Source organism: Pseudorca crassidens, chromosome 10, assembly GCF_039906515.1.
Source record: "Pseudorca crassidens isolate mPseCra1 chromosome 10, mPseCra1.hap1, whole genome shotgun sequence".
Lineage (NCBI taxonomy): Eukaryota > Metazoa > Chordata > Mammalia > Artiodactyla > Delphinidae > Pseudorca > Pseudorca crassidens.
The window spans coordinates 70,579,369-70,599,298 of record NC_090305.1 but is presented as its reverse complement, the minus strand read 5'-3'; the positions used below and the strand labels follow the sequence as shown (position 1 = coordinate 70,599,298).

Genomic DNA, 19,930 nt, shown 5'->3' with positions numbered 1-19,930 from the left:
CAAAGCTCTGCAAATGAGAGGCAAAGGAGAAAAGGAATGAGATGGGGTTGCCAGGGACGGGACATAGGGGGAAGGAAGTGGCAGAAAGAGCTCCGGGCAGGAGCCCAGAGCCTTGGCCTAGCTATTGACCCCTCCCTGGGTCTCAATCTCCCCAACTGTAAAATAAAGAGATTGGAATAGATGATCTTAAAATAAGTGAGAAATTGGAAAATATGAACAAAACCCCCATTACTTAAAGACAATTGTACACTTGAAAAACCCAAAAAGAATCAATGGAGAAGCTACCAAAAATATTAAGCTCACAAAATTAACAAAAGCACAGCCCATTTTTCTGTGCACTAATCAGCCAGTTAGAAGATATAATGGAAGAAAGAGATGAAGGCCCTCTTGGGGTCAGGTCTAGCCCAGGGCCGAACTGGGAGCCCCCCCCCACCCCAAATGGCAGGGGAGGGGATGGCAGAGAAGCAAGGCTTGGGTGGGAGTCTGGGGAAGACTGAAGAAGGGGGAAGGTGTGAGGGAGAGCAGGGCGCTGTGCCTGGCACCCCAGCCTGCTGTGCCTGCTGCCGCCGCTGCCTGAAGACTTTTCATTTTCACCTCAGAGCCGGCAGCTTGCCATGCAATTTACACCTCTGCTCATATTCCTTCTCACCCAGGCCATGGCTTCCTGGGCAGCCCAAGAGGGGGGCCTCAGCAGCAGTGGAGACCAGCGTGGGCTGGGGCAGAAGCAGGCAAGAGTAGTTCCCTCTAAGCAGGCACAGGGGGCACAGGCCCTTAAGCATCCTAATACCTGGGTGGGCCAGGCAGGTCCTGATCTGCAGCCATGCCCAGCCTTTCCCCAGGGTCCAGATAGCCAATACTCAATCCCAGCTCAGCCCTGCTCTGGCCTTCTGAGCCCTTGTGGAGCAAGAGCAGAGGGCTGGGGAGTGTGGGGGTGAGTACCTACACGGGGAGCTCAGGGGCTCAGACCTGGGATCCTAACACTCTCCCTTCCAAATGAAGGGGAGCCACAGCCTCCCAGACGACGCTGCTGCCATGGCAGGCTCCATAGCCCATCCCTCTCCGAGATCCTGCCGCTTAGTCTGCAGCATCTGTGCAGTCAAGGACCTTGAGCCCAGTTCGGCTTATAAGCCAACGAAAATGTTGCTGATTGATTATCCAGCAGCAGGAAGGCTGCTTGGTGCAGATGGAGCCATGAAGTCAAGCACCTGGGAGCCAGAGGAATCAGGAAGTGCCAGAGGGAAGGACAGCTAGGCAAGTGGGGACGGAGAGGTGGGGAGAAAGACAGAAGGTAAGGGAGGAGGAGAAGGCCCTGAATTTCTCATCTCTGACTGGTACCTCTACTTGCTGCTCAGGAAAGACCTTCCCTCTGGAGCCTTAGGTTTCCTGTCTGCATAAGCAGACAGACAGCCTCTCCCGATCTGAGGGCTCCACTAAAAGGCAGAGTTTTTCTGCTCTGGAGGGATCTCCCTCCTTGGAATCTCTCCTCCTTCCTTGTTCCTGAAATCCCAAGCTCTCTGGAAAAGAGCAAAAGAATCCTTCCTTGGTAAGGCCCATCTGCCTGGGGAAAAAGGCTCTCTCTGGATTGGTGATGGCCCAAGCCCACAGCACCATCCAGACAAGCCTCAGCCCCCAGGGTCCTGCAGGGCTGCCAAGCTACAATATCTGAGCTGGTATTTCGAGAGTGGTGGCTCCCACGCCCGCCCCAGCAAAGGCTGGCTTTGTGCTTTCATTACTGGGATAGGGGAGTGGGGAGGGGTGAAGCCTGAGAGGCTGAGGAACAAGTTTCAGGGCCCCAGGCCGGCAGAGGGGAGAGCCTTAGCCTCCTGTGTGGGTCCCCACACCTCAACATCCAGGGGCAACTTCCTAAGGGGAGTCAGGGAAGCCAAGCCTTGGTGTGTGTTTGTGGAATTGGGATGGGGGGGGTCTCCTCCTGGCCCAGGGAAATCTGGGAATGGAGAGTCACTGCTACTCTCTGCTAACTTCTGTTACTCTCTTTCAGAGTTGGACTGTGGCCTCTGGCTCTTCCTCTCCATCCCCCAGTGCTCAAGTCCTGTTCCAAAGCCAGCCTGGATGCTGTCACTCATCTGATCACATACCATTAGTGGCTCTCTAAAACCTGCAGGACCCAGCCTCATCTCTTGGGCCCAAATTCTTGCTCCTCCCCTGTACTCCATCCACAATGGATACACAGGCCATGTCCACGTCAATGCCTCTGCCTGACCTGCCTTCCTACCTGGAGAACACTACCCATCCTTCAAGGCTCAGCCCAAATTTCCCCACCCCCAAAGGTTGCTTTGCCTTTCCCAGTGAATCCATCTCTCCCCTCCCCACCCCACTCCCCCTAGGCTAAGCCCTGTGGCTGGGAGAGATGGTGGGAGGAAAGAGTTCTGGGGGCTTATCATTCAGCCCCAGGTCCTGGTGCTACTGAGCACACCCTCCTCCCTGAACTGGGGCAGGCCAATTAGCAGGTCGCAGCCCTGGCAGGTAAGCTAGCCCTGGAGCCATCTCCACCTCACTGAGGGTAAGGACATGAGGACCAATAAGGCACCTGCAGCAGCTGCTTCCTGTGCCCAGAACAGCTGCCAAGGTAACCCTTAATGAGTCCCTGCTGGGCAAATGGGCAGCCAGGCTCTTCCTGCCTTTTGCTTCTGGCTCCCCCAGCAGGCTCCCAAATCGACAGCCTCAGCCCATGACTCTGCCCACCAGGGCTGGAGACAGAGGGTCAAGTGGGTGTTAGGCCACAGTGCTGCTATTATCCCAGGCCCACTCTGGGTACCACTCCCAGTGCATCCCAAGCTCATGACAGTCCTCAGCCTCTTGGCCCCAGCCCCAATCATGGACAGAGCAGAGTGGCAAAAGGCATGTAGCCATCAGTGATTCTCTGCCCAGGGGATCCAGTCTGGACTTGGCCACTGCTTCAGCTCCTGACCTTGGGTAACCTCCCCTCCCTAGGTCTCACTGTCATTACTGGTAAAACAATGGGGATGCTGGCTTTGATTAGGACCCTATGCCTGCCTCCTAGCTCATTCCTCCATGCCCCAAACAATGCCACACAAAAGAGGACCCAGTAAATAAGTGCAGAGTAAGTGACTGAGCTGAGATACCAGGAAGGCCTTCCTTATTAAAAATAAAGCTCGGGAACTCTCCCAAATTAGCTCAGCAAAGGTGATGGGCAGGGAAAGAGACGACCCCAAATTTCATATTCTATGGGGGCTTCCTTACCTGGATTCCCACTGCCAGGACCATCCTGCTCCCTACTGGTGTTTTGGCCTCAGTGTGGACTCAAACCACCCCCATCACTGACTCCCTCAAAGTCACCCAGACAGTCTGAGGGAAAACAAACACAGGAGATTGTGAGCCACTGGGCAGGACCCAGACTCTGACCATGCTGCTGGGAGCTTCCTCCCTGCTCACGCTCAACAGGATGACCCACTTCTGTAGCCACCCTGCTGAGGCAGCTGAGTCCCCCGCTCCTTAGTTTCCAGCTGGCTGTCCCTTGACACTGCCAGCCTATCACCCACCGCTCAGGAATTCAGTCACATCCACTCCAGGGAAATCTCCACCGTGACACTCCCCAGGGCTTCCTCCAGGTCCAGCTTCCAGCTCCCCCAGAAAGTGCCTCTTCTGGGAACCCCTCCTGCCCCTGCCTGCACAAGGGATGAGCCCTGGCACCTCCCAGCTCCACTCACACTGCAACTGCCACGGCGTCCTCAGGATCTAGAACAGACATGCAGTTGGCCAGGGGTGGAAGAGGCATCTGCCCAATGGTGTCCCCCTCTTAGGACGGAGGTTTTCAAACCAGTTAAGTCTCAAACATCCTCCTCCAAACAAAAGCTCAGGAGGTCATCTGATGTGTAAAACCCAGAGGCAGAGCTACTCCAGCTGAGGCAAGTAAAGGTCTGAGTGCAGCTCCCTATCACTGGCTGCCAGCCACAGGGGTACCTTAGCACAGCCCCTAGGCTCTGGCCCCCAGAGCAGTCTGAGAACTAAGGTCTGGGGTCCCTGCTCACAGCTGTCCCTGGTAGAACAGCCCCATCAACCCAGCTATCCCAGAACTCTACCACCAAGGTTCCCCCACTGGCTCACTATACCTGCTCTGCCTACCACACATCTCCAATTCTATGGAGAAAGAGCCACTATCTGACCTCCAGGGCCTGCCTGCATTTACCCAGCCAACCAGCCTCCACACAGACAATGCCCTCCCTAAACTCAGGAGATGCCCAAACATCACAAGGAGACCTCCCTTGAAAACCTGGGGAAAGCAGAGACCCTGGGGAAGGGGGTTTATGGAAAAGATCATAGATCCTGTTGAAAGGAAGTCAGGCACGGGGGTCTTGGCTGGCCAGTCTAACACTCTTAGTGATCTCCTCACCAACTGCAGATATGAGCCAAGTACCGAGCTCAGGGAACTCACACACAATCCCATACGTGGGACCCCAGGCCTCGCACTCATCTCTGGTCTGCTCCATGTGCCCCAAGCCTTCCCTGGACGCTCATTAAGACTGGTCTCACCTTGTGGTGAATTTTGAGGCCTTTGCCTATTGTTCTGGGTTGATATCTGGTCCCCACCTCCTCTGTGGCATTGCAATTTCAAGGAAGCTCAGTTCCCTCCTTCAGCTGCCAGAAGAACCCCCTTCCTGGGGATCAGGGAGTGGTCTCCTCTTGCCCTGGAGGCTAACTCCTTGGACCCTGGTGGAGCGGCCTGACAAAGCTGGAGCATCTTCCACATAGACAAATAGTCACACAGAACCCAGGGACTCCTCACACACATGCTGTCCCAGAATGCCTGGCCTGGGGCCCCCAGTGGTTTATGTGGAGAAAGGCAGACTTCCAGCCCCTAGAGCTTGCCAGGCTGCCAAGCTGCGGAAGCCCGGCCAGAGAGCCAGGGGCTGCCACACAGACCACAAAGCTGGGATCCAGCCATCCTTCCAGAATCCCCACAAGAGCCCTGACAAATGCTTGTCTTTGGGTTCCTCACAGAGAACCCCCAGGACCTTGCTGTCCCATGAGACCAATCCTGTCCCAGGCTCAGACATCTGCCACTGCCGGAACAGCAGCTGCTCTCCACCTCCCTCATCCAAAGCTCTGAGATCATTCACCTCCACCCCTCGCCCCAGCCTCTGGGGAAGCAGGTGAGCCTGCCAAGCCCTCCCTCCCCTCCTCTTGGCTACTGCCGCCCTCACCACTCCTGAAATAGAAAGCCGACGGGCTGCTGTCACTGCATCTGAAGCAACTCCACAGCAGACCCAGCCTCAGATCCAGAGAGAAGCCAGTAGGGTGGAGAAAAAAGACACGCGCACATGTACGTAACATGTACATACACGCACGCACACATGGTTAAAGGCAGCCAGCTGTCAGGGTTGGGACAGTCAGAAGCGCTCAGAGTCTCATTAGCAGCCTCTTTTCTCTGGTCTCAGGGCAGTGGGGAAGAGGGCAGGTGTAAGAGCGAGCCTTACATTCTCTTCTCTCTGTCACCTAGGCCAAGAGAGGCACAGGGCCACCCCCTGTCCACTGCAGGCTGAGACCAACAAAGAGAACCGGCCCCTTCCTCGTCTTTCACCTGGGTTTGTTCCTCACCCCCAAAACCAGCAGAGCACCTGGGCCGTGCCTCCACTGAGGGCAGCCTGGCATCTGTCTCACTCTCCCAGCTGGTGGTCAGGCCCACACAGCACGCCTCGCAGACATCCCTGAGAAGCCCCTTGCATTGCCCCGCACCTGTCAGGCTTCCTCATCACAGGCAGGAGAGAGGATGGTACGCCCCCTGCTGCAGCCCCAACCCCAAGAAAATCAAGCCCAGAGCACAGCTGACAGGCTCCCACGGGAGGAGGAGGTAGGAGGAAGGGCTTTCATCAAAGAGGTGACGTCAAAACCAGGCAACTTGTGAAGCTGTCAGGGGCCAGGAAATTTGGACAAAGGTGTCTAAAAATAAACCCCTGAAGCCAAGAAAAGGCTGTGGTGGCTGAGTTGCTCGCCACCACACCACATGTCCTGTTCTGAGGTCTGGAACCCAGAAAGTCTCTTCCCAGGGGTGCTCCTCCAGACTGGCCCTTGAAGCTGAGGATGACACAGACAAGACCAGAGACACCACACACCAGCCCTTCCTTGGGTGAAATGCTGAGCAGGCCTTAGGCACTGATGTCTCTCTTCCTGCCCTCAACACCAGTCAGCTCCCCCACCTCCTGCCTCACCCTGCCCCTCAGCCTCCGGCCCGACCCCACGCCCAGCACCCTTCTGGCTGCCAACCTCCAGCTCACAAAGGAAATCCTCCTCCATCCTCCCCATGCCCCTTCCCTACCACAGCAGCCCTCCTGTTTCTTCTTCCTGTCTCTGCCCACGAAGGCCACAGCTGGTGACCCAGGGCCCCATTTATTCATTCCCAAGCCCTGATACCAGACACTTAACCAGGTTGTGTCTGAACTCCCATTTCCATCACCAAGGCCCTGTCCCTTTTCCCAAGCTGCTCTGGAGAACAAGCCACCAGGTTCTTCCAAAACCGTCAAGTTCACGTTCTTGCTAACTTTTTTCTCCTGTTCCCTGATCCCAGCCACACTGGCCATGCCCTCTGTACACTTTGCTGCCTCAGCCACCCTCCAGGGCAAATACTGTCAATAGGCTCACGTCACCAAACATATTCACCAGCCCAATCCTCTCTGAACTCCAGACTACACACATCACTGTGGACTCCACACCCCATCTAAGAGGTCCCTCAGGCAGATTCCCTGACACAGCCCACAGAGCTGGCCCCCCAAACCAGTTCCTCCCTCCGCCCTGCATACCTCAGTAGAAAGCACCACTACACGCTCACCCACCTGCCCTGCCCAGAGGGGACTGCAACTTGTGACTCCTCCCACTCCTTCCCCTGCCCATCATCCAACACATCCACAAATCCATCAGTTCTACCTCCAAAACAAATTATCAGTCTCCACCCTTGTCTGCATCTCTACAGCTACTGCCCCAGCCCAAGATGCCGCCATGCACGGCAGGATTCATAACAGCTTCAAAGCACCTCCACCCGGCCCCCATGAGCCATGGTCCAGCCCTACCCTTCCCAACGACAGCAGAGCCCATCTTGCAAAGGCGCAGCTCGGATCCTGGCTGGAACTCTGCAGTGACTTCCCACTGCCTTTAGATCAAACCCACGCTCCTCACCCTAGCTCTGCCTAGAACATTCTTACCGCCCCTCCAAGGGCTCTTCTAGGATTTTGCCTGAGAAGTTACCTCCTCCGAGAGGCTGTCCCTGACCACTCTGTGCACTTGGTTCCCCGCCTTTTCTCACCCTGTACTTTCCTAGCATGTATCCCGTTTTTGTTTGACGTTATTACCTATCTCCACACCTCACTGTAAATGCCTATTTCATGCACCAGTATGTCACACCACATCCAGCATAGCACCTAGCACAGACACTCAATAAATACAAGTTGAACAGATGAATAAACGATCACTTCCAACCCCAAATTGGGATCATTTCCCTAGCACCCAAGTTTACAAAATATTTTAGAGGAGGAGTAATTTACAACAGGGAAAGTTTGTCTCAGGGCCCTTGCTCTGCAGGGCCCAGCAGGATAGGGACAGGGTGGGTCTGGAGTGGGGGCTGAGCACTAAGGATGTCTTTGTTCCAAGTCAGAGCTTAAATGACAAGACTGGGTTTCTGAACAAACTACCCGTGCTCCTGGGAGATGCTTGGGGCCCAAGAGGTCTCGGGTGTATGGAAGAAATGCCAGCAGCCTCTGCCCATCTTCCTAGCTCCACAGGCACCTGCTCCACGAGGTGCTGCCCTCCCCAAACAGCCTCTTCCTCCCAGGCTAGGCAGGCCTCCCCAGCACCCACTCAAAGGACTGGCTGCCCCCTGACACACACACCAGACTTGTGTCTCACCTTGATGTAGGCGTCCAGGACAGGATGGACACGGCGGGTAGCCAGCCAGATGGACAGGGGTGTGGTGTAGGGGAAGGTGGCCATCACCACATGGCTAGGTGCCGGGAAAGAGAACACCTTGAAGCCAAATTTCTGATAGAGTCGGATGAGCTCACGGGAGGGTGACTCCTCACCTTCACTCAGAATGCTGCCCACCGCACAGCGGCACTTCTCAGAGGGCACCTGGGGAAGCAGAGCAGGGTGTCAGGGCTGGGCAAAGGAAGGAGGCCCACAGACCTCCTGCTTCCTGGCTTCTGCGCCAGCTTGGGCCTGGCAGAACCACTAGCTCCAACAAGCCACGCAGCCCCAGACACCATAATGGAGATGACAATTTCCTGCTGAAACCCGGCCTGTGGCATCCCGCTGCAGGACTCTCCATCCCTCCATTGCACAGGGCAGGCTCCTGCCAGCTGTGGAGGGGCCACAGAAGGGCTGGTCAGGAAGCAGAACTGAACTCTGGGTTGCTGATCAAACTGTGTGAGATCCTCTTCCCCAGGCTCTTAGGCAGGGCCAGCCATCATCACCAGGGCCTCAATATCTCCTCTCCAACCCACACCCTATCCTAAACCCTGCCCCACTTCCCAAGCCCCTTCTTAGCTGAGACTGCTGGTTCCCCCTAAGTCTCCCTGGACCCCTAGTACCTACACTTCACTTCACTCTGCTCCCCTCCCTCCCCTGGCTCCCACAAACCCCACCCAGGTAAGGGCTCCTACGTGAGTCTCCAACACTTCCTAGGCCTAACTCCAGGCCTGAAAGGGCCAGCACTTGCTTTTCCTTCTGGTATCAGGGGTCCCAGTTTGTCTCACCTCCTGACACCTGAATCTGTACCAGCCCCCAGGGGTATCTCTTCCTAAATCCAAAAGACTTACCACAGACCTTTTGCTCTCTATCCCAGGTTTTCCTCAATCTGAAGGCCCTACTCAGGGGCCACTGACCCCTAAATTTAAACTCCTTCTACCTCCACTTGCTCTTCTCCTCAGCCTCCTTTCCCAGTACCGTGAAGTCATTCTTACCTGTCTCTGCCCTCCCATTGGCCCCTTCCAAGTCCTGTCAACAATCCCCCAGGGGTGTCTCAGGCCTGCTCTGCCTTCCTACCCTGGCCAATGCAGAGTCTCACTTTGCCTGAAACTTGGGCACTGACTCCCACCTCTGCGTAGTCCCTGGGGGTCACCTCCCACTCTCTGCAGCCCTGGTCCCCTTGAATCCTATGTCATTAAGCATAACTCAGGGCTCTCGTGGCAGGCAATACGGTGCAGTGGTCAGGACCACAACTCTGAAGAGAGGCAGGCCTGGGTGTGAATCTTGAGTCCTGTGCTCTGGATGAGTCCCTTGGTTTCCTGAAGCCCCAGTTCCTCGATACCAACTTACAGAATTGTGAGATACTTCACAGGAGGACTGAGCATGGTTCAGCAAGTGCTCCATACTTGTTGTCAGTTATTAGTAGCTATGACACTGGCCAAACACGTAACCATTGGCCCAGGATGCCCATCTACCCAAAACTCTGAACATGTAGCTCCTCCCTGCCCATCCTTCAGGTCCAAACACCCTCTTGGAGAGCCTCTCAGGGTGGCTCAATGGCAACCCCCACAGACTCCAATACTGTGCTGTAAACTCTTACCCAGATCAAGTCAACCTTGCAGCTCAGTCAGTTCTCTCAACCTCACGCTCCTCCCACCCCACCCAGAGGCGCTGGAGAGCACTGCAGTACCACCTCTTGTCTCTAGATGGTGCCACTGCCCCATTCACACCCAAGACTTGAGGATGGCCAGAAAGGCAGGTGGCTCTGGCAGGTCGCCTGCTGACAGACCAAAGGACAGTGTCTGCGGCAAAGCCCATCTTCATGTTCCTAACTAACCCTAGCGACCTATGCTATACAAAAGAAACATCCAATACAGGTTAAACAGAGAAATGGATGGAAGGTCAATTGGTAATCTCCTCTCCAACACCTGGCCTGCCTGGGTTTGGGTCCCAGGGTCTTGATCACCTCAGCAGCCGTCACGGACCTTCCAGCTCCACATCCTTCTCAGTCCCCCAAAGGCACCAGAACACCTGTGATCATCCTGCTTAGAACCTCTCAATGGATCCCAATTCACCTCTATGATGAAACTTCCAAGGCCAGCATGCAAGGCTGTCTCAGGGTGGCCCACACAACACACTGCCTGGATTTGCCCACACACTGACCTAGCACTCCTTTTCTGCATCCCTAGGCCTGAGTAGGGGCCAAGACCCAGGTGGGCAGGTGCCCACTAATCATGTGAGTGGCAGAGGGAGAGACAAATCCGGGCTCTGGCCAGCCAGCCTTACCAGCCTCCTCTCCCACCACACCCCCACACACAACTATTTGCAGCTCCCCAAACATGCCACATCCTCCCATGCTTCCTCCCTTTGCGTAGGCTACTTCCTCTGCCTGAAATGTCCTCGTAACCCTACTGCAGAGTTCTTTCTGCCTGGGAAACTCAACCATCCTTCAAGACTCAGCTCAACCTTCCTCCTGAAAGCCTCTGTTGCTCCTCACTAAGCAGCTCCTCCTCTCTGATCCCAAAATGCCCACCAGAGGGAGCAGGTCTTCTGCTGCACTGTAACTGGTGGCCTCTCCTCCCCACCACTCCGGGGCTCTAGGCAGAAAGGTCCAGGATCCTGTGCACAGAAGTTCTTCAGCGATAGTACAGGCATGCATGCATAAACCTGCTCGCACAGGCTCTGCATCATGAGCAAACCTCCTCTCCCTCTCCCTTGAAAAAGGAGGAACTCTTGTCATGGGGGAGGGAAGCAGCTAATAAGGAGACAGGGCTCCTGAGATCTTGGGCACAGGGACTCCCTTCCTGCCTGAGCAACTTTTCAATTCCAGAAGTGAGAACACTTCCTGCCCCTTCCCCTGTCCAAGTGGCTAAGGGGCAGACTCGGAGGTTACCCAGCAAGCCCACCACCTGCTAAGCAGCCCCATACCAAGCGGGAGCTGGGAGACATCTGAACCAGGCACCAGCAAGGAGGAGATGGGGCAGGGCCTAAGACAGGCTGGGGAGTGGCAAGGCTGGTCTCAGAGCAGGGGAAGGCTTTCCTGGGCTCCCAGGAGAGCCCAGGCCTACCTCCAGGGGAATGGCCCACTGAGATGGTCAAGGGCCCAGAAAGCAGGAGTGTCTTGATGGCTAGAAACCCCACCCACCTTGGTTCAATACAATGTCTTTATTTGGGCCTGATCTTCGAAGGGCAGGCTGGGCCTTCCAGTTCTGTCTTCTCCCTTTCTTCCCTGTATCAGTCATTTCTCTGGGTACCTATGACTAGAACAAGAGCTGGACCAGAACTAGCACCAGCAAGGAACCATACCAGGGAGACAGGGCAGTGGCCAGACCCACCACCAATTTCAGTAAGGCAGGCCCATCCAGAATCTGCCCTCAGAGCAAAAGTGCTAGGAAAGAGATACCAGAGTTATCTCCTTCAGGCTGTGAGGCCTCTTGAGTCCTGGCATTCTAAGAAGAGCACAGTCTGCTTGGAACCTACAGCTTCCGGGTACAAGCTGGCCCTACTGCCCCTTCTGGAGAGGCCTTGCAGTACCTTGCTGACCCTGCTGTGTGAGGCCATAGCGAAGAGAGGGTCTCTGCCTGGCCAAGACCTCACTGAATCTGGAAACTGGACAAGATCAATAAATTCCAGGATCCAGGAAGAAAAAAATGGTGTCAGCTAGCCCAGACCAAACCCAGCCTTTGGGTTCACTAGAAATGGGCCACCCCAGGTCCATAACCTGCATAATCTGACTGGGACAGCTGCACTGTCTGCCAATCCCAGACCCAGAGGGATACCTTGACTCCTCCCTGGCCAGACTACCCAGCCCACCTTTCCACAGGGGCCCACAGTTAACCTGCTGTGAGCAGAAACCTAGATTCCATCTAGCAGAAAATCATCACAGGGTACCTGGGGTAGGCGATGGCCTGGGCCTCCAGGAAGCATCAGCTCAGCTCACATTCCCATTGCCCTTGTTGAGGGCTCAATCCTGGGAAATCTTACTCCCTCACCCCACCCCTTCCCAGGCTCCATGTGACCTCAGTGCCTCCAGGGAGAGCAGGGGGCACCATCCCCACATATACTGAAGGGGAAGTACGGCACAGGCCTACGTCAGAAAACTCTTACTGGCCTCAGCCCCTGCAGACGTGGTGACCGTAAACCGATTCTCAGTGGACTAGGGGGAAAAAGAAACTTCAGTGTGGTCTAGTTCACTAAAGGCAGTACCCAACCGTCACCAGTCCCCTCCCCAAACTCCTCCATGCCTGGAGGCAGCACTCCCTCCTAGGCCTTCCCCAGGTGAGCTGAACAGGCTGCCATGCCCCACCGGCCTCAGCCAAGCTCCCCACAAGGGCAGGCAAGCAGGCAGGTTACTTAAGCCCCAAACACAGCAGCGGAGGCGGTGGCAGCAGAGGGTGGGGCAGGAGGAGGAGGGCCAGGCTGGCAGACAGGACAGGCCCATGGGCACAGGAACAGCAGCCCAGCCATTAGGGCCTGTTAACAGGCCAGAACTGGTTAGGATCAAATAAGATGCTCAGGGTCCTCTCCACCTCCTTCCCAACACCCAAGGCTCCCAGAGGAACTAGGCCCAGGAGGGGAGGCAAAAGTCACTGTCCAAGCAGGAGAGAGAGGGCAGAACTATACAAAGGCAGGACAGAACTGGATCTGTGTGTGTGTGTCTGTGCGTGTGCTGAGGGGGCGGGTGGAGAGGTGGGGACAGATCCTTGATTGACTCTGGAATCACCCCCTTCCCTTGGCACTTAGAAGAGGAAATGACAAGACTTCCCTGGTGGTCCAGTGGTTAAGACCCAGCACTCCCAATGCAGGGGGCCAGGGTTCAATCCCTGGTCAGGGAACTAGATCCCGAATGCTGAGACTGGGAGCCTGTGTGCCATGACTAAGACCCGGTGTAGCCAAACAAACAAACAAATATAAAAAAAAAAAAAAATCATTGACTTAAAAAAAAAAAAGAGGAAATGGCCACACTCCATGAATGTGGCATCCTGGAGAGGAGAGGGACACCTATGAGCCACTGCCAGAGTCTGTCAACTTCTTGCCACATGCTCCTTCCTTCCTTCCCCCCACCTCCACCAAGGCCCTCAGGGATGAAGAACGGAATCCCTCTTCCTGCACCACAAGAACCACTCGCCCAGATCTTACAGGCTTATCCCATGAGAACTCCAAAATATAGGGCTGGGTGGCTAACTGACATACAGACATACATATGTATCTCCAGGATATATGCTCAAGCAGCATCTCATATGAAATGGTCCACTGCAATCGCCACAATCTTGCCTTGTTGGTACCCTTCTCTGTGTTACTTCTTGAGCCCAGAGACAGACCAGGGGAGCCTCACCAGGCCTTTCTCAGGAACCAGCCTCCTTCTGTCCAGCTAAGGCCTGGAAGGGGTGTGGCTGGGGAGCTGTCAGTCTATATCTCACGGGGGTGGGCGGCACCCAGAGCACATGGCCACCTCTCACCTGGTCACTCACTGCCCCACTCACAGAACCTGAAATAGCCTCACTTCCTCCCACACTCAGAGAAGCAGGTTCTGGCTCCTGTTGTGTTGTGCTGTGCTGGGGAGGGTGGAATGGGGATGGGACACTCCACAGCTCAGCCTACATCCTGTCCCTTCTTTCTGTGAACCATATTATGCAGGGCCCCATGCTGGACACTGCTGTAGGAGGCAGCTGGGGAGCAGAAAGCTTGGCTTCTTGGCCTTCTCCAGGACTGGATGAGGCCTGTCCTTCAGGCTTCCCTGACACCCCCCACCCCCACTGAGATGGCCTGAGGGCTGGGCCCCACTCTGCAGCAGTGCCCAGGACAGAGTGGCACAGACAGGGTGCTCAAATATTTGCTAAATGAAAATAAAAAAGCATGAGTAAACTCAGATAGTACCACAACTCCTGCTAACTGCTCCTTAGTCTCCTCCTCTATAATATCAGCAGTGTGGACCCAGAGGCTTCAGTTCCTTATGGACCAGATAGTCTGTGATAGCCATGAGCACCTGAAGCCTGGGGGTCCAGGGTTCCCTGAACCTTTTAGGATCTCTGCCAGGCAGGTGAGCCATCGCAGGTGCCAGGGTGTGACCCAGCTCTGAATAGGGACACAAGTTTCTTCCAGAGTGACCAAGGACTGGGATGGACAGGATCAGAGGGGCCACTTTTAGACATATATATTCATTCTCTGTGCCAACCAGATGGTCACAGCCAGGCCTAGGGTCTAAGCCTGGGTTATGAGTGCCCAGCCTAACAACCCCTCATCACACCTAAGTAGCATGAGTGTTTTTTCCACCCATTTTTTGTTGTTGTTACAACAACTTCTTGAGGGCAAGGTACTGGGGTGAATGGCTCACCTATGTCACTTAATTTAACCCTTGCCAGCCTACCTATAAGCAGTATTTTTAACATTACTCTGCAGATGAGGAAATGGAGGCTCAGAGAGGGTATGTGGTATGCCCAATACCACACAGCAGGACAGTGGTGAGACAGAATCAAAACCCAGAACTGCTAACCTTGAGTCTGTCCTCTCAGGCCATGGGCCCCCAGACTGGTATCAAAGTCGGGCTGTGCCCAGCCAACCCTGGAAACCCAAGTCCCACCACCTCAAACAGTCCACCACACCTCCAGGAGAGCTGTACAGTGGGCTGCTTGGAGGTGGCTGGGTCAGGAGGCCATAGGGAGAGTGTCCCATGCCAGGATTCTTCTATCTCACTTTTCCCTGAACCAGCCTCCAGCAATGACCCAAAGGTACCGTGCTGCCTTGGCCCTTTCCCATTCTGGAATTAGCACCTCCAACTCAAGAGGCGATGTACTGCTTCTGGAACAGGACATGCCGGTGAGGAAAGAGGCAGCTGCAAGGACCCTCATCCCTCCCACTGAGGTCTTGCAGAGGGTTCCAACTGGGTCAGATGTGGAAGGAGGGGCAGGGTCCAGGGGAGGGTAGAGGAGGGAAAGGGACTTACACAAGAGACCTCTGCAAGGGTGGGGGCCCGGCATCTGGTCTAGGAGCTTCCCATAGCCCAATGCCTGCCCCATCCCACTTGGGCCCCAGTGTTCTTGACTGTCAGTTAGTGCCATCTCCGAGCCATGTGACCTCAAAACCTCAATGTCTACTCATCCCTCAACCAGGCCATATCACCTCTCACCCAGACCCAGACCAATCTCCTCGATGGCCCCCTGCCTCGTCTCCTTCCCTCCTCCACCTGCCATCCACTTAGTTTCCTAAATCAAAGGTGGCAAATTGTGCTGTACCTTTCCTCCCAACCTACTGTACCTCCCACCACCTGGCCCAGCAAACCCTTCTACATCTTTCTCCGCCCACCACGTGTTCACTTGCCACACTTCCTCTGTCAGCCGACATCTGCAGGCCTGCACTTTGCAGTTCCCTTAGCCAGGAGGCCCTTTCCAGTAGAGCAAAATTCTACTCATGACAGAAGACCTCCTCTCTGAGCCTCCCTGGCAGACTTGAGGCAAACCCACAGCTCGCTCAAAGTTCTGTGAGCACTGAACACAGTGTCTTGCTGGAGATGCATCTGTACAGGGCTGACTTGCCAACCACACAAAGCTTCCTGAGGGCAGGGCCACGTCTGTTCATCTCCAGAGTGCAGGTGTCAAGCAGAACCTGGCACAGAGAGGGAGTCAGCACACCCTTGTTTCGACTGAGTACCCCACTGAGGCCTGTTCAGCACATGCTATGGAGGCTACAGGCCTTGCCCACTTGAGCTCTCCAGGCAAGAACACCAGAGCTGGGGATTCTCAATGCCTGGTGTGCCAAGGCTCAGAGCTGGAGGCTGAAGAACCCTTGGCAGAGCTGCCAGCCCAATGCAGCTGTGGGCAGCACCACCTCATGGCATGGCAGGAGGCCATATTGGTGAGTCCCGATTCACCACAGGCTGTAAATACAGCCATATGCCTACAGGGTGTCACTGATGTCAGGTTAGTCTCTGACCCCAGCATCTTGGACATTCTGGACAGCTCACCTGGCTCCACCTGCCCCCAAAGCACTCTCCCAACCAGGCAGCTTGATGTCCAAAGAAATGCCTTATCCCTGGGCCAGGGGCCACCATAATGGCTGGAAGATTCCACCTTCTTTCAGCACAAGAGCTGAAAGACGGAAGTCAAAGAAACATGATATGACCTCAAAGAGAGGGTAGCATCTGAAATGGTCTGGTCTTAGAGTGCTGGCTTCAAATGGGGCTGAGGGAGGGAGAGAAGAGGAGGCAACAGACCAACGCCCCCTCAGAGGCTAGGGACTCACAGTGGTGTGGCCCCCTGCACTCAGAAGTCCATGGGCAGAGACAAGCCAGGAAAATTAGATCGTGACAAGTAGAAAGCCAGCATATCGTGACAAGTAGAAAGCCAGCATATATAGAAATCTGGAGCAGAAGTCCAGATTAAATCTGGAAGGAGCTTCAAGCTCAGAGAGGAGGTGGTGTGCATAGCCAGCTCAACGATTTTCCCACCCCTCCCCAGAAACCAGAACACCCCTTGCCCAAGTAGCCCTGCCCCATGTCTGTCCATGGGGTAGAACCCCAGCCAGGGCCCAGGAGGCTCCTTACCATGCGGGGGTTGTCATAGTAGACGGCAACGGAGCGGAGCTTGGGGGAGACACTGCAGCTCTCTGTGAAAAGCCGCCCAGTCTCACCATAGGGCCCCACGTGGAACTTGTAGGCCATGGTGACGTTGCGGACGGGGGGTGAGCCAGCACTCACTGCCACCCTGGCCAGCAGCCCTGAGTACCCAGCAAAGGCCAGCAGCGTCAGCAGCAGCAGCAGAGTGAGGCCCCCAATCAGGCCCAGGAGTAGCAGGTCCGACATGGCTCTGTGCCCCCCACGCCGCACCCCAAGGCAGCTGCAAAGGAGACAGAAGGAAGAGGTGGCTGGTAGCCTGTCTGACCAATGTGCCCACCTTCCCGCCAGCCAGTTCTGGCCCAACCTCAGCCCTGCCTTGGGTACTCTGATGTGGGAGAGGCAGGAGCCAGAGGTGTTTACACACAGAGTGACCTAGAAGGGAGTTACAAAGGATGACTGAAGCTACAAGCCTCTTTATTTCTTAATCACAACTGTTGAGGCTCTCAGAGCAGCTCTGTCAGCTGGCAGCCTTGGTCACACCTGGGGTAGCTGAGTCATAGAGGGGCACAGGAGTGAGTCAGCCAGGGACATACTCCTGGCCCTGACCAGCCACCCCTGCTGGGCCAGACGTCAGCCAGCCTGCCTTTTCCCCACATTGCCTCTTCCTTATTTCTTACCACAACTGAGCCACACTGCCTGCCCAGACTCCCCAAGCCTCATGGGCCACTGCCAGAGGGAGGACAGGCAAGCACAGGGCCCAAACACGTATTTAAAAACAGGGAAACCATAAGGAACAAAACGTCAGGGGGAAAAATGTGCCACAGGAAAGGACTCCTGTAGGAAGCTCTCCTCTGCTAAGCACATCTGGCCCGTGAAATACTGCTTTCCAACAAGCTCACCCACCCAGAACCAAAGGAGAGACGAGGTTAAAATAGCCTGAGCAGGCAGAACAAAGTCTAGCACTATGCTTCCCAGACTTGAGCGGAGCTACCGGTGCTAACAAGCTTCATCTCACTTTCCCAGTCCATAGATTAGAAACAGCAAGGAAGAGGAGGAGGAAAAGACTGCTAGAAGTGGAGACACAACAGGTAGCTGTGAAAGTTACCCACGGCTGGAGCATTTCATCCTATGGTGGAGGGGTGCTAGCCTGGCAGGGAGCCACACCTGGGGTCCACTTGCTGCCCTGTCCCTCCCCCTTCCTTCCCTTCTCCCCAACATCTCCAGATATTTGGAATTCAGTTTTTGTGGTTCTGATCTCCCCACCTGACCTCCTGTACTAGGTAGTTTACAGGAAGCCATCCTGGGGTAGGTATGCTGGGGCAGGGCAGGGGTGTCTTTTTTCCTTTTTGTGTATGTCATTTATCTGACAATTCTCCCTCTTCCTCAATGGCCTTTCCCTGTTTCCCGTATTTGCTATTTGCATGGTACAAGCAATAAAGATACTTGTTTCAGGGGAGAAAAAAATAAAAAGCAGAGAAGCTATCAAAGAGCAGGCCTAGCGACACAACACATAGGTTGGTGTATGAGCCATTCAAGACAGACTGCCCGGAACTCCATGAAACTTGGGGCCAGAAAACTAACCCTCTTACACAGAGGGCTTGACCTGCGTCACCCAGGGGGGGAAAAAAATCGCACCACAGAGAAGACTATTTAAAGAGGAATGGAAGCATCTGACCCATTGGAAGAACATTCTCACCCCAAGTACTTAAAATTTTAAAAGCTTTAGGAGCTGAAAATCAACATGTTGACCCTATGGAAAACAGCTGTATGGAATAATTTGTTCCCTGTGGGTTCTGGGTATCAAAATTTTTTGCTGAAAAACTGTCTTTGGAGTCAATGTGCACACCGTGTTTGTCTCACAAAAAACGCAAAGTAAACTTCTAAACCTTTGGCATCATGACCTTGAGGTGTCTCACACTGGTCTTCTCATTGACCCCTGTTCCTGGCCCCCAGCTAGTTTCACTCCTGTTTTCTTTGATGATAATGATGATGAATCTTCCACTTAGTACTTACTATATGCTAGGCACTGTCTAAACGTTGAAACACAGATACTTCATTAATCCTCAAAACCAAGTGGATATGGATCAGAAAACAAGTGGTTAGAGATTAAGAGCCTTGCCCAAGGTCACAAAGGTACTAAATAGAGCCACCTGGACAAAATGCAGGCAATGGGAATCCAGGTAGTCTGATTCTAGGCCCCCACTTCCACTTTCTCTCTCCTCCCTGGGAACAAGACTTCCAGAAAAGCCCAAGCATTTAATCCACGTTGGACATCTCTGAACCCAAGGCTCTCAGCTGGAAGCTCTCAGCATCTAAGGCTCCCACTCATCTTGGGAGTGATCAGCCCTCACTGTGACCTACCCCCATCCTCTCAGCTGCACACTCCCTGTCTCCTGAAAGGAGCTTAGTTCCCACATTTCTCTCTCACCTCCTAAACTGCCCAAAAGAGGGGTGAAAGGTACCTGGGGGCCGCAGAGCTTTGGTCAGCCCAGGAAGGAGGCAGGGCAATGGAAATTTCCCCTTTTCTCAAGATAAAGGGAAGGAGAAGGGCTGGGGAAGCTCACCTCTAAAGCCAGACTCAATTTTAGCAACTCATGGCATCCAGCACGGCAGGGACCAAACGCTCCAAGTGCTCCAGGGCTGGGGGCAGAAAGAAAATAACCACTGAGCCGGGCACCCTGCCCTGACTGATCTCTTTTCAGGGAAAGTCCACAGGGGCCTCTACAAGAACTCTCTCCCCGCCACAAGGTTGCACCCTCCACCATGCCCTCAGACCCCTTAGGGAAATCAGAAGCCAAATTCCGCCTCAAAAATGTCAGCTCTTCACTAGACCCCTGCTCACATATCCCTGTTCTTGGAGAGCCCTCTTCCTGGAGGGCTCCAGCCACCGCACCTGGCCGTGACACAACCCCTGCCGCTGACCCCGGGCAGGTTGTGACCCCTCTCGGGCCTCGGTTTCTCCTCAGGTTAGAGGCCCAGGCGGAGCGTCTGGGCGGGCTGCCCCGCGCTGGCTTCCCGAGGCTGCTCACGTGCGCCGCGGCGGCTGGCCTCGCCCTTAAAGCGCCCGCTGCAAGCAAAACTTTGGCACTCGGGGGGCGCGGGAAGACGTGGAGTCTGAGGGGCCTGCGCGGGAAGGACGGGACGCTACCTCCACTCTCGGCTTCCAGCCCCTGCTCACCCTCTCCTCGCCTATTTACCCAGCCCTTTTCTTTTCAGCCACGACCTCACGGGGTCCTAGGCACCTCTGCAACTTAAAGGAAGTTAAAAGTTTGCAGCCAACGCTTCGAGGCGCGGCCTCAGGAGACGGGGGCGGAGTTAAAGTACGGTTCTAGCCTCAGTCTTCGTGCTCCCCACCCCCTCGCCCTCCCTGGCTCCCTTGCCTCCGGGCGTGCCCTGCACCCGTGACCGAGGCAGAGGGTGATCCGGGATAGTAGGCTGGTCCAAGGT

At 55.0% G+C, this 19,930-nt stretch overlaps 1 protein-coding gene across 8 annotated transcripts in view; it reads right to left on the bottom strand.

The window, feature by feature from the left end:
• Nucleotides 1-19,930, bottom strand: part of TEX264 (testis expressed 264, ER-phagy receptor) — a 29,375-nt gene that overhangs the window by 9,105 nt on the left and 340 nt on the right. For 3 of the 8 annotated variants that reach the window (XM_067754602.1, XM_067754609.1, XM_067754608.1), the window contains exons 2-4: nt 19,048-19,123; nt 16,472-16,763; nt 7,876-8,097 (exon numbers count right to left, since the gene is read on the bottom strand). In XM_067754602.1, the coding sequence (XP_067610703.1) occupies nt 7,876-8,097; nt 16,472-16,729 (480 nt within the window). In that variant the 5' untranslated portion in view covers nt 16,730-16,763; nt 19,048-19,123. Of the gene's footprint in view, nt 1-7,875; nt 8,098-16,471; nt 16,764-19,047; nt 19,148-19,325; nt 19,351-19,376; nt 19,526-19,680; nt 19,817-19,930 lie in introns of those variants that run through there. The other 5 variants (XM_067754605.1, XM_067754603.1, XM_067754607.1 and 2 more) reach the window with 5 other exon arrangements.